Source organism: Lepus europaeus, chromosome 21 (assembly GCF_033115175.1).
Source record: "Lepus europaeus isolate LE1 chromosome 21, mLepTim1.pri, whole genome shotgun sequence".
Classification (NCBI taxonomy): Eukaryota; Metazoa; Chordata; class Mammalia; order Lagomorpha; family Leporidae; genus Lepus; species Lepus europaeus.
In genome coordinates this window covers 1,634,595-1,648,102 of record NC_084847.1, presented here as the reverse complement: position 1 = coordinate 1,648,102, position 13,508 = coordinate 1,634,595, and the positions used below count along the sequence as shown (strand labels likewise).

Here is a 13,508-nt window from a genome sequence, read left to right as displayed (position 1 = left end):
GAGAGAGAGAATCTTTTATCTGCTGGTTCACTCGTCAAATGAACAGTCAGGTATGGGCCAGGCTGAAGTCAAGAGCCAGGAGCTCCAGCCAGATCTCCCACATGGATGGCAGGGCCCAGGTGTTTCCCAGAACCACCAGCCGAGAGCGGGACCTGAAGCAGAGCAGCTGGCACTGAACCATCACTCCATGCTGGATGCTGGCCTCCTAGGCATTGGCTTACACTGCTGTGCCACATGCACAGCCACAGGAATTCTCTTTTTGTAAAGATTTTTTAAAAAAACTTATTTGACAGGTAGAGTTATAGACAGTGAGAGAGAGAGAAAGGTCTTCCTACCTTTGGTTCACTCCCCAAATTGCCGCTATGGCCAGCACTGCGCCGATCTGAAGCCAGGAGCCAGGTGCTTCTTCCTGGTCTCCCATGCGGGTGCAGGGCCCAAGCACTTGGGCCATCCTCCCCCGGTCACAGCAGAGAGCTGGACTGGAAGAGGAGCAACCGGGACTAGAGCTCAGTGCCCATATGGGATGCCAGCACCGCAGGCGGAGGATTAACCTAGTGAGCCACGGTGCCGGTCCCAAGGAATTCTTTTTAAATGAAGTAATAAATACTCATTGTTTATACCAGCTGAGCTGGTGTTATCTGTTACAGGTAGGCAAAAATATTTCAACTAATACAACACAATGCTTTTTCATTTCTAGAAATTTCTGTTAAAACTGTTGAAAATTACATTTAGCATCACCTCCACTATCCAACGTCCCCCGTGTTGGAGTACTAGTCTGGGCTGGAGGCCCCGGGACTGAGCCATCACCACATGGGCACTGCTTAGACAGATGGTCCTCGAAAGCCTTTTTTTTTTTTTTTGACAGGCAGAGTGGACAGTGAGAGAGAGACAGAGAGAAAGGTCTTCCTTTTTGCCGTTGGTTCACCCTCCAATGGCCGCCGCGGTAGACGCGCTGCTGCCGGTGCACCGCGCTGAACCGAAGGCAGGCGCCAGGTGCTTCTCCTGGTCTCCCATGGGGTGCAGGGCCCAAGTACTTGGGCCATCCTCCACTGCACTCCCTGGCCACAGCAGAGAGCTGGCCTGGAAGAGGGGCAACCGGGACAGAATCGGTGCCCCGACCGGGACTAGAACCCGGTGTGCCGGCACCGCAAGCCTTTCTTTGCAGCCTGAGGTTTCCGGAGCCAGCACTTCCTCCCCACTTACCGAATGAACACATCCTCCATGGTGGTGACAGAGGCCCCGAAGCTGGCGATGCCCAGCTCTGCCTGCTGTAGTTCCAAGTCATTAAACAGAGATTCGAACCTGGAAGGAAAGCAGATTTATTTATTTATTTATTTATTTATTTATTTATTTTGACAGGCAGAGTTAGACAATGAGAGAGAGACAGAGAGAAAGGTCTTCCTTTTTGCTGTTGGTTCACCCTCCAATGGCCGCTGCGGCCAGCACATCGTGCTGATCCAAAGCCAGGAGCCAGGTGCTTCTCCTGGTCTCCCATGGGGTGGCAGGGCTCAAGCACTTGGGCCATTCTCCACTGCCCTCCCGGGCCATAGCAGAGAGCTGGCCTGGAAGAGGGGCAACTGGGATAGAATCCAGTGCCCCAACCGGGACTAGAACCTGGTGTGCCGGTGCCGCAAGGCGGAGGATTAGCCTGTTAAGGCACGGCGCCGGCCAGTTTTATTTCTGAAAGATGGAAGGTGGATCCCTCAGCACTCTGCTTAGCTCTCTACAGAAAAAGCATGAGCTTTGTGTGAGGAGCTCAATCCCACCTTTGTCACCCTAGCTTCACCCCTGCAGGACGTGAACACGAGCAGTGAGGCAACAGCATCTGCTTCAGGACGGCTCCATCAGCACGTGACAGATGCAAGGTAATTATTTTTAAAGATTTATTTATTTGTAAGGCAGAGCAAGAGAGAAGCAGAGAGAGGAGAGGGGAGGGGAGTTCTTCCATCCACTGGTTCACTCCCCATATGGTCGCACTACCATGCGTCCCCCATGCTGGAGATGTCCTTGACAACGGTGCCAGCTGGCCCTACCCTTCCAGACATCCCTGCAAGGCACAGACATATGAATGAGGCTATCTTGCACCTTCCAGATGACTCCATTCCCTGCTCACATTCCGTGAGAGACCCTTGTGTCCGTGTTCCTGAGGAATATCAGTCTTTGGTTTTCTGCTCTCAGTTTTTCCAGGTTTTGGTATCTGGGTTATGCTATCCTTTTTTTTTTTTTTTAATTAATTAATTAATTTATTTTTATTTTTGACAGGCAGAGTGGACAGTAAGAGAGAGAGACAGAGAGAAAGGTCTTCCCTTACTGTTGGTTCACCCTCCAATGGTCGCTGCAGCTGGCACACCACGCTGATCTGAAGCCAGGAGCCAGGTGCTTTTCCTGGTCTCCCATGGGGTGCAGGGCCCAAGCACTTGGGCCATCCTCCACTGCACTCCCGGGCCACAGCAGAGGACTGGACTGGAAGGGTGGCAACCGGGACAGAATCCGGTGCCCTGACCGGGACTAGAACCTGGTGTGCCGGTGCCGCAAGGCGGAGGATTAGCCAAGGGAGCCGCGGCGCCGGCCTGGGTTATGCTATCCTTAAAATGAGTTGAGAAGTGCTCCTTTCTCTGTTTTCTTAAAGCATGGGACTATTTCTTTCATTGATGTTTGACAGGATCCAAAGGTTTGTTTTCTTTTTTCCAAAAAGATTTATTTCATTTATTTGAAAGGCAGAATTAGAGAGACAGAGAGAGAGGCAGAGACAGAGAGAGACGTACCTTCCATCTGCTGCTTTACTCCTCAAATGGCCACAATGGCCAGGGCTGGGCCAGGCAGATGCCGGGAGCCAGGAGCTTCTTCTGGGTCTCCCACATGGGTGCAGGGGCCCAAGCATTTGGGCCATCTTCTGTTGCTTTCTGAGGCGTATTAGCAGGGAACTGGATTGAAGTGGAGCAGCCAGTACTCCATCCAGCACCCACATTGGATGCCGGCATTGTAGGTGTCAGCTTAACCCATTATACTGCAATGCTGGTCATCCAGAGGTTTCTTTTCTGGGAATACTTTTATTGAAAATTCAATTTTGGCCAGCGCTGTGGCTCACTTGGCTAATCCTCTGCCTGCGGCACCGGCACTCCGGGTTCTAGTCCCTGTTGGGGCACCAGTTCTGTCCTGGTTGCTCCTCTTCCAGTCCAACTCTCTGCTGTGGCCTGGGAAGGCAGTGGAGGATGGCCCACGTGCTTGGGCCCTGCACCTGCATGGGAGACCAGGAGGAAGCACCTGGCTCCTGGCTTCGGATTGGCGCAGCGCGCCGGCCATAGCGGCCATTTGGGGAGTGAACCAACGGAAGGAAGACCTTTCTCTCTGTCTCTCTCTCATTGTCTAACTCTGCCTGTCAAAAAGAAAATTCATTTTCATAACTAGACATACTATTATTAATATTTTTCTGTGCCATTTGTGTCAGTTTTTGTAAGTGGTTTTTTTTTAAGGAATCAGCTCATCTTTTCCTAAATTATCCAAGTTATTTAACTGTGATATTTTATTCCCCTTTTTGACTCCAGGCTCTCTACAATTACAGCAGTTCTTTCATTCTTGATGTTGGTTAATATTTTTCTCTTTAATGGTCTTGTTAAGAGTTCATTAATCTTTTAAAACAAATAACTTTGAGTTTTTAAAGTTTTCTCCATTCGTTTGTTTCCCATTTCATTGTTTTCTTTCCTTATATTTACAATTTCTTCCCTTCTACACACCCTGGGTCAAGTGATGATAAGCCTTTCTTTTTTTTCTAATGTAAGCTTTAAAAAGTACATTTTAAAGCATTTCTTCAGCATCTGAAAAATTTTCAAATTAATTCATTTTATTTGAGAGGGAAGAAGGGAAAGAGCGGGGGAAGGGAAGGGGGGAGGGAAGGAGGAAGGGAGGGAGAGAGAGAAACAGAGAGAGAGAATGAGTCTCCCATCCACCGGTTCACTCCCCATATGACCACAGCAAACAGGGCTGGGTCAGGCTGAAGCTGGGAGTTGGGGACTCAATGCAGGTCCCCCCATGGCTGGCAGGGGCTCAACTGCTTGAGCTGCACCAAGTGGCAACCGAACCCCTACATCAAATGCCTGCTCCTTAACATTTTTTAAAGATTTATTTATTTATATTTGAAAGTCAGAGTTACACAGAGAGAGGAGAGGTGTGTGTGTGGGGGGGTCCTTCCATCTGCTGGTTCACTCCCCAGTTGGCTTCAATGGCTGGAGCTGTGAAGCCAGGAGCCAGGAGCGTCTTCTGGTCTCTCACGCGGGTGCAGGGGCCCAAGGACTTGAGCCATCTTCTATTGTTTTCCCAGGCCATAGTAGAGAGCTGGATTGGAAGTGGAGCAGCCAGGTCTCGAACCAGCACCCATATGGGATGCCGGCACTTCAGGCCAGGGTATTAACCTTCTGTGCCACAGCGCCGGCCCCTCCTCAATATTTCTGATGTTGTTTTCATCATAATTCAGTTAAAAATATTTTCCACTTTGTGAGTTATTCAAGAAGTATTTTTTTTAGCTTCCAAATATTTGTAGATTTTCTAGAGAACTTACTGTAATAATTTCTAACTTAATTCCATTGTTAGAGATCATAATTTATTTCTTTAGTCAGAGATCATAATCCACATTTCAAATTTTTGGAGTTTATCTGGAGTTTATTGGAGTTTTCACACCTAGGCACCTGGAGAGGATGGGGCCCTGCAGCTGTGGTGAGCCCTGCACACTGACAGCAAGGCTAGGTTATGTCCCAGTGAATTTTTGGTCCCCTTGTTCCGTCAGTGACCGAGGGGAGAGTGCTGTGATCTCCAGCAGGGTTTCGGGGTTTTCGGTTTCATGTCCACATGATTGTGAAGCTCCGTTGTGACGTGCACACGCACAGGACTGTGATGACTCCATGGTGCACTGTCTCTACCCTGGAACACTGCCAGTCTACAAAGATGGCCTCACAGTTCCTGTTCTTGTACGTGCCATTGTCACGTCAAGAACTGGTGCTTGGGTGCTGCCACCTGAGGCTGGCATCCTACATAGGTGTCATTGTGAGTCCTAGCCACTCCACTTCTAATCCAGCTCCCTGATAATGTGCCTAGGAGGGCAGAGGACGGCCCAGATTCCTAGGCCCCTGCAACCCATGTGGGAGACCCAGATGAAGTTCCAGGCTCTTGGCTTCAGCCTCGCCCCAGCCCCAGCAGTCATGGCCATTTGGGGAGTAAACTAGAAGATGGAAGGTCTTTCTCTCTCTGTCTCTCCCTCTCTCTCTATAACTCTGCCTTTCAAATAAAAAAAAAAAAATCTTGGAAGAAAAGAAAAAAAAATGTCACAAGGAAAGGGGAAAAAGAGAGAGAGAAAGGAACGGACAGACAGTGAGAGAGAAATCCTCCAGCCGCTAGTTCACTCCAGAGATGACCGAAATGGCCAGGGCTGGCCAGCCTGAAGCCAGTAGCTAGGAGTTTCATCTGGGTCTCCCACGTGAGTGGCAAGGGCCCAAGCATCTGGTCCATCCTCCACTGCCCTGCCCAGGCCAGCATAGCAGGGAGTCGGATCAGAAGTGGAGCAGCCGGGACCCGAACTGGCACTCACATGGGATGTTGGCAGCATTGTTGGCAGAGGCCCAACCTGCTCTGCCACAACGCCAGCCCCTAAGGTAATATTCAGACCAGAAAGTAACAGAGAGGACTGAAGAGGAGAGGGGCTAGTGTTAGGAATCTGTTTGAGGTCTGAAATAATTAATCAAAAGGAAAATCAAGTAAGTTCTTCACCTGAACATAGTAATGTGGACACAAGGAATTTTAATTCACACAATCAAGGAAGTCTGCCATATGACAGAATTTAAACTAAAGGCAATTGGGAGCCCGTGAGGGTTAAAGGAGGGAGCTGACACAACACAACCCTGTATCCAATGTGCACTCGGGCTGTGGGGTGCTACCTCCCCAGGAAATCCCAGGGCCTAGGGTCCAGGCCCCTCAGGTGTTGAGAGCTCAGGCAGAGCACATTCGGGGGAGGCGACACTGAGCACATACCTATGCACACTCTCTTTAGGAAGTATGAATATTACTTCTTCTCCAGCGCTGGACTCCAAAACAGCATTTGGTATGTGATGATAAATCAGGTGAGAAAGTGTCTCTGTGTTACAGTGAGGTTTTTTCAGTAAAGTAATATAATATCCTGCACCTGAAACACCATTGGAAAGACCATGAAGCAACACCACTCTTCACACTTCTCATCTCAGACCACACGGAGAGAACCACGCGGTCAAACTGAAACCACATGGAACTCACCTGGGAAGTTTTATAGTGCTAGTCTTGTATAAAAAATTTTTTTTTGCTTTATTTTATTTATTTTAAAGACAAAGAAAGAAAGAAAGAAAGAGAGACAGAGAGAGCATGAGCTTCTAGCTATTGGTTCTCTCTCTCTCTCTCTTTTAAGCATTTATTTTATTTATTTGAAAGACAGAATTACAGAGAGAGGTAAAGCCAGAGAGTGAGAGAGGCCTTCCATCCGTTGCTTCACTCCCCAAAAGACTGCAACAGTCAGAGCTGAGCTGATCTGAAGCCAGGAGCCAGGAGCTTCTTCTGGGTGACCCACATGGGTACAGAGGCCCAGGGACTTGGGCCATCTTCTACTGCTTTCCCAGGCCATAGTAGAGATAGGATTGGAAGAGGAGCAGCCGGGACTTGAAACAGTGCACGTATCGAATGGTGGCGCTGCAGGCTGGGGCTTTAATACCTGCTGTGCCACAGCACCACGCCCCTGGTTCTCTCTCCAAATGCCTGCAACATCTGGGGCGTAGACAGGCTAAACCAGGAGGGCAGCAGGGACTGAAGTATTTGATCTACTACCTCCTGCCTCTGAGTATTAGCAGGATGCTAGAATCAAAGTGGAGCAAGGACTTGAGCCCAGGCACTGCAACACGGGATGCAGGCATTCTAAGGACCTCCTTCTTTTTTTTTTTTTTTTTTTTTTTTTTTTTTTTTGACAGATAGAGTTAGACAGTGAGAGAGAAAGGTCTTCCTTCCATTGGTTCACCCCCCTAAGTGGCCGCTACGGCTGGAGCTATGCCAATCCAAAGCCAGGAGCCATTTGCTTCCTCCTGGTCTCCCATGCAGGTGCAGGGGCCAAGGACCTGGGCCATCCTCCACTGCCTTCCCAGGCCACAGCAGAGAGCTGGACTGGAAAAGGGGCAACCGGGACTAGAACCCAGAGCCCATATGGATGCCGGCACCACAGGCGGAGGATTAACCGAGGCAGCCACGGCACCGGCCCCTAAGTGCCTCTTAACTGCTGTGCCGCAGCCTGCCCCAGCAGCGCTCCTGTGAGTCTTCCCTTTCTGCTCCAGGACACGGAGGTGGCAGTGGTGAAGCAGCAAAGCCTCCTAAAAGCGAGGGGGGCTACATCAAGGACAACATGTCCTTCACGTGTAACCAGGGGAAGTGCAAAGTGAGGAGGCGGAGGCCTTGAAAGCTGAGGCAAAGTACAAAGAAGCCTGTGTGGAATCACTTCATGTTCCGGGGGACGCATGCCTCACGGTACTACAAGCGCTGCGTCAGCAGTCAGTAGCACTTGTCACCGTTGTGCTGGACATGTTTCACTCCATAAACATCTCCTGAGGCCCAGGACGGAAGGCACTGCTGAGGGTATAGCGCTGAACCAAACACTCCCATTCTGGGAACGGGGAGCCGGCACTGTGGCACAGCAGGCTGAGCTGCTGCTCAGGATGCCCATACAGAGCGCCTGTCCGAGTGTTTTCAGTCCAGCTTCCTGCCAAGGCACAGCCAGGGAGGCAGTAGGTGACAGATCGAACACCTGGGTCCCTGCCACCCATGTGAGAGACACAGACTGAGTTCCAGAACCTTGGCTTTGGCCTGGCCCAGCCCTGTTTGCAGGCATTTGGGGAATAAGTCCGCGGATGGATGATCCCTGTCTGTCTCTGCCTCTCTGCCTTTGAAATAAGTACAAACAAATAAATAATTTTTTTAAGAACCTCTACTTTCATTTAAGGAACGAGAGGCAGACAAAAAACAAGATACATAGGTACAATTTATAGAGCATTAGAGAAAGAAACAGAGGAGGGCACAGCTGGGGGGTGTGACTTTAAACTGATGGAGGCAGCTCGCCAAGAGTGACAGCTGTGGAAGGGACCAGAGGGCACAGCCGTGGGTAGTCTCGGAGGCTTGGTCAGCAGGGGCCTCAGGGGAGGAGCACAGCCAGGAGACACGGAGGATCAGGAATGAGGTCAGGGTAGCAGGGCCAGGCCAGTGAGGTTCTACTGGCCACTCCCAACTCCAGCTTTCACTCTGAGTGGGAGGCAAAGTCCCTAGAGGTACTGGGCAGCAACAGCAGGTGGCACGCACTGTCACATGCCCATGGTGGGCTGGGAATAGAGGGAGGCGGGGCAAGAGCAGAGGCATCTACAGTGACCCCTGTGGGAGAAGACAGGGGCCTGCGCCCAGGCGCCAGCACTCTGTTAGAGGTAGAGAGGCAGGAGAGAGCTTGGACGTACTCTGAAGGTAGGACCTGTGAGGTCTGCAGGTGGAATGAGAAAGACAGGGGCAGGGAGCCTCCAGGGTTTTAGCCAAGCACCTAGGAAGATGGAGCTGCTTTTCCGAAGATGACAAAGCCTGTAGCAGAGCATGTGGGGTAGGAGAGAGCAGAGCTCAGCTCTGCACAGGCTTTTCGGGAGTCTGAGTGGTGCACTCGGTGGGGCACAGCCCTCACGACTTCATTAATGCCTTTCTGGAGTGAGTGAGCTCTTGCTCTCAGGCATCTGCATTACCCACTGGAAGAGCAAGTTGTTACAAAGCAAGTTCAGGTTCTTCCGCTCTCTCTCCCTTCTCTTAATGGACACAGCTACGCGCCGTCCTGCTTTCTGCCAGCAGCTGAAGCAGCCCAAGGCCCTCACAAATGAGGCCACGACATGGGACTGCCCAGCCTCCAGACCATGAGCCAGAACAAACCTTGTCTCCTAAGTCAGTCCCAGGTGTTGGTACAGCAACAGGAAGTGGAGTGAGTCAACTCCTGAGTAGAGTGTGGGACAGGCAGTCTGAGCTGCAGACACAGGGCTCAGGCCAGGGGATACACATGAATGTTTCACACAGAGAAGGGATTAGAAATCACTAGGTCAGCCAGCACAGAAAGCAGAGAAGTTGGAGAGAGCAGGCATGATGCAAAGGGGCAGGTATAGAGAGGGAGGGAGCCTGGCCTGCATGAGCAGGGGGACAGTGGGGGATGCCTGCAGGGGACAAGGATGGCAACAGCAGAGAAACGTCACTTGTGCAGCGCCTTTACACCCACAATCCCTCCCGAAGGAACACAACAGCTCCATCTCTGATGCACTGATTAGAAAGCAAAGGCAAGGCCGGCGCTGTGGCTCACTAGGCTAATCCTCCGCCTGCGGCACCGGCACCCCAGGTTCTAGTTCCGCTCGGGGTGTCAGATTCTGTCCCAGTTGCCACTCTTCCAGTCCAGCTCTCTGCTGTGGCCCGGGAGGGCAGTGGGCCCTGCACCCGCATAGGAGACCAGGAGGAACACCTGGCTCCTGGCTTCGCATCGGCGCAGTACGCTGGCCCTAGCAGCCATTTTGAGGGGTGAACCAACAGAAAGAAGACCTTTCTCTCTGTCTCTCTCTCTCACTGCCTAACTCTGCCTGTCCAAAAAGAAAAAAGAAAAAAAAAAGAAAGAAAGCAAAGGCAAAACTAACATGGCCTCCTGGGTGAAGGCAGTACAGTGGCAGACTGGAACTCAAGCACAGTCCTTCTGACTCCAGCATCTCAGAGACTGTTTGTCACTTCATTTTTTCCTGCTTCTCACAGCCCCTCCACCTGGCCTGGGGTCTCCCTACACGGGCCCTGGAGCAGGAAGACCAGAGAAGGGCCCTTCACAAACACCAACAGGGGGCGGCTGCCTGTGCACTGACCCCGTCCTGGACAGAGGCCAGACTTCCTGCCTACCTCATGGCACTGACCCTGTCCTAGGACAGAGGCCGGACCGCCAGCCCGCCTCCCGCACTCACCGTAAGGCACTGACCCTGTCCTAGGACAGAGGCCGGACAGCCCGCCCGCCTCCCGCACTCACTGTAAGGCACTGGCCCTGTCCTAGGACAGAGGCCGGACCGCCTGCCCGCCTCCCGCCCTCACTGTAAGGCACTGGCCCTGTCCTAGGACAGAGGCCGGACCGCCCGCCCGCCTCCCGCCCTCACCGCATGGCACTGACCCTGTCCTAGGACAGAGGCCGGACCGCCCGCCCGCCTCCCGCCCTCACCTTAAGGCACTGGCCCTGTCCTAGGACAGAGGCCGGACCGCCCGCCCACCTCCCGCCCTCACCTTAAGGCACTGGCCCTGTCCTAGGACAGAGGCCGGACCACCCGCCCGCCTCCCGCGCTCACCGTAAGGCACTGGCCCTGTCCTAGGACAGAGGCTGGACCGCCCGCCCGCCTCCCGCACTCACCGTAAGGCACTGACCCTGTCCTAGGACAGAGGCTGGACCGCCCGCCCGCCTCCCGCGCTCACCATATTTCTGCTTGAGGAACATTGGTGACCCGCAGCACTGCAGCTCCCCCTTGGCCATGATGGCGATGCGGTCCCCCAGCAGGTCGGCCTCGTCCATGAAGTGGGTGGTCAGCAGGATGGTGCGCTCGCTCTTCTGCTGCTGCAGCAGGTCCCAGACAGCCCTCCTGGAGATGGCGTCCATGCCCGAGGTGGGCTCATCCAGAATCAGCACCTGGAGGTAGAGGGGGAGACACAGCCTTGTGATGACGGCAGAGCTAAGTCCCAAAGCTCAGGCTGGTTGTGCAATAGGCCCCTGTGGATTGACAGGGATTGTCAAGCTGGCTTCAGTTCTACAAAGAAGAGACACAACTGCCCATGCCAGACTGTCCATCCAGGGAACCAAGGGCTGAAATGTCTGGGCCATGGCTAAAGGCCAGCCTAGGCCCAGCAGGAGCTAGAGCCCACTGTCCATGGGCCCTGCTGCTCAGTATATGTGTCCACCACCAGTGCAGCCCCGGCCCGTGCTGCGTACCTTGGAGCCCGCGATGAGGGCGATGCCGATGGACAGCTTGCGCTTCATCCCCCCGCTCAGGAACCGGCAGCGGGAGTCACGCTTGTCCTCCAGGCTCAGCAGGTGCAGCATCTGCTTGACTTCCTCGGGGCACTTGTGGGGTGACAGGCCTTTCAGCTGAGACCACAGGACCAAGGAGAGACAGGGCAGGCACTCTGATGGGAGGCTGACCCACCTGAGCAACATTTAGCTTGTATATACATACACACGAGAAGGATACACAGGGCAGGCAGTAGGCAAGGTGGTTGGGACACGTTCCGTGTTGGAGTGTTTGGGTTCGAGTCACAGCTGCATTTGTGACGCAGCAGCAGATAATCATGTTGTAGGGTTCCCATCACACGTGTGGGAGACTCAAATTGAGCTCCTGGTTCCTGGCTTTGGCCTAGCCCAGCCCCAGCTTTGCAGGCTAGAAGAGTGAACCAGTGGATGGAAGATTTCACCCTGTTTCTGTTTCTGTCCCTGTCTCTCTGCCTTTCAAATAATAAAAAAATGAAAAAATAAAAAAGTTTTAAAAAGAAAGATAAACTAGAAACGTACTACCTTCAGGGAAGGGGACAAAAGGCGTTTGCATTTTGAATCATGTCAATGAACACATAACACATGATTAAAAGTAAGCATAACGCAGCTGTTCAAAGAATTACACATCATGGCCAAGTGGGAAATCCACAAGAGATTATTAGAGCTAAAAAATGAGTTCAACAGAGTTCCAGATAAAAGATAAATATACAAATTTCAGTTGTTTCTTTACATGCTAGCAATGAACAATTCAAAAATGAAATTACAAAAACAAGTGCATTTACATTAAAATCACAAGGAATAAAGTATTTGTCAATAGATTTGCCCAAGGAAGTACAATAATTGTACACTGAAGACCATAAAACATTGTTGAAAGAAAATAAAGAAGACCAAAAGTAATGGAAATACATTTCACGTTCTTAGATTGGGATCTTAAATATTGTTAAAAAATAACACTACTGGAGCAGGTGTGGTATGTTGAGTTAAGCTGCCACCATGATGCCGGCAGCCCTTAACGGACTGCCAGTCTGAGACCCACCACGCTGCTTCTGATCCTGCTCCATGCAAACTTGCTGGGAGGCAGCAGGTGATGCCTCAAGTACATGGGTCCCTGCCTCCCCTGTGGGAGACCAGATGGAGTTCCTGGCTCCTAGCTTCGGCCAGGCCCAGCCCTAGCTATTGTGGTCATTTGGGGAGTGAACCACCAGATGGAGGATCTCTCTCTCCATGTCATTCTTTTTTTATTTGAAAGTCAGAGTTACACAGAGACAGAAAAGGCAGAGAGAAAGAAAGGTCTTCCATCCGCTGATGACTCATTACAATGGCTGGTGCTGGGTTGATTCAAAGTCAGGAGCCCAGAGGTTCTTCCAGGTCTCTCACACGGGTTCAAGGTCCTAAGAACTTGAACCATCCTTTACTGCTTTCCCAGGCCATAGCAGAGAGCTGGATCGCAAGTGGAGCAGCCAGGACACAAACCAGTGCCCAAATGAGATACCAGCACTGCAGGCAATGGCTTTACCTGCTATACCACAGCACCGGCCCCATAAATAAATCTTTAAAAAAAGAATTTTTATAAAAAAGGTCTTTAATCACCATATGGGGAATATTTATTTATTTATTTATTTTTATTTTTGACAGGCAGAGTGGACAGTAAGAGAGAGAGACACAGAGAGAAAGGTCTTCCTTTGCCGTTGGTTCACCCTCCAATGGCCGCCACGGCCGGCGCACCGCGCTGATCCGAAGGCAGGAGCCAGGTGCTTCTCCTGGTCTCCCATGGGGTGCAGGGCCCAAGGACTTGGGCCATCCTCCACTGCCTTCCCGGGCCATAGCAGAGGGCTGGCCTGGAAGAGAGGCAACCGGGACAGAATCCGGCGCCCCGACCGGGACTAGAACCCGGTGTGCCTGCGCCACAAGGCAGAGGATTAGCCTGTTGAACCACGGCGGCGGCCTATTTATTTATTTTTAAAAAGAATAACATTAGCATCCACAACAACTTATAGCGTCAATATAATCCCTTTCAAAATTCCAATAGCTTGTTTTGAATATAAATGGGCAAGCTGATCCCAGGGATCAAAACAGCCAAAACAATCTTGAAGAGAACCAGTGGTGGACTCACACTTTCTGATTTCAAAGCTGCCTACAATGATCAAAACACCGTGGTCCTGGTACACAGACAGACAGAACGGAACTGAGCGTCCAGGCAGCATCTCAGACTTGTGTGACCAAGTGATTCTGACAAGGGTTCCAAGACCACTCAGTCGGGGAAAGAAGAGCCTTTTCGACAAATGGTGCTGAGACAACTGGACGTTCACACACAGGAGTGATTTCAGACCCTCTACCTCATTCCATTTACAAGAAATGTACTCGTAATGGGTCCCTGATCTGAATTTGGAGCTAAAACAATGAAATCTAAACAGGAAATGCAGGTGAAAGTCCTAGA

General features: G+C 51.5%; 2 protein-coding genes across 2 annotated transcripts in view; one reads left to right on the top strand and one right to left on the bottom strand.

The window, feature by feature from the left end:
- The window catches only part of RNPS1 (RNA binding protein with serine rich domain 1), a 426,882-nt gene that overhangs the window by 301,601 nt on the left and 111,773 nt on the right, over window positions 1-13,508 (top strand). The window lies entirely within an intron of this gene.
- Window positions 1-13,508, bottom strand: part of LOC133751046 (ATP-binding cassette sub-family A member 17-like) — an 86,632-nt gene that overhangs the window by 28,511 nt on the left and 44,613 nt on the right. Inside the window, exons 14-17 of the mRNA XM_062180923.1 lie at window positions 11,015-11,170; window positions 10,504-10,714; window positions 6,019-6,169; window positions 1,204-1,302 (exon numbers count right to left, since the gene is read on the bottom strand). Coding sequence (XP_062036907.1) covers window positions 1,204-1,302; window positions 6,019-6,169; window positions 10,504-10,714; window positions 11,015-11,170 — 617 coding nt within the window. The remainder of the gene's footprint in view (window positions 1-1,203; window positions 1,303-6,018; window positions 6,170-10,503; window positions 10,715-11,014; window positions 11,171-13,508) is intronic.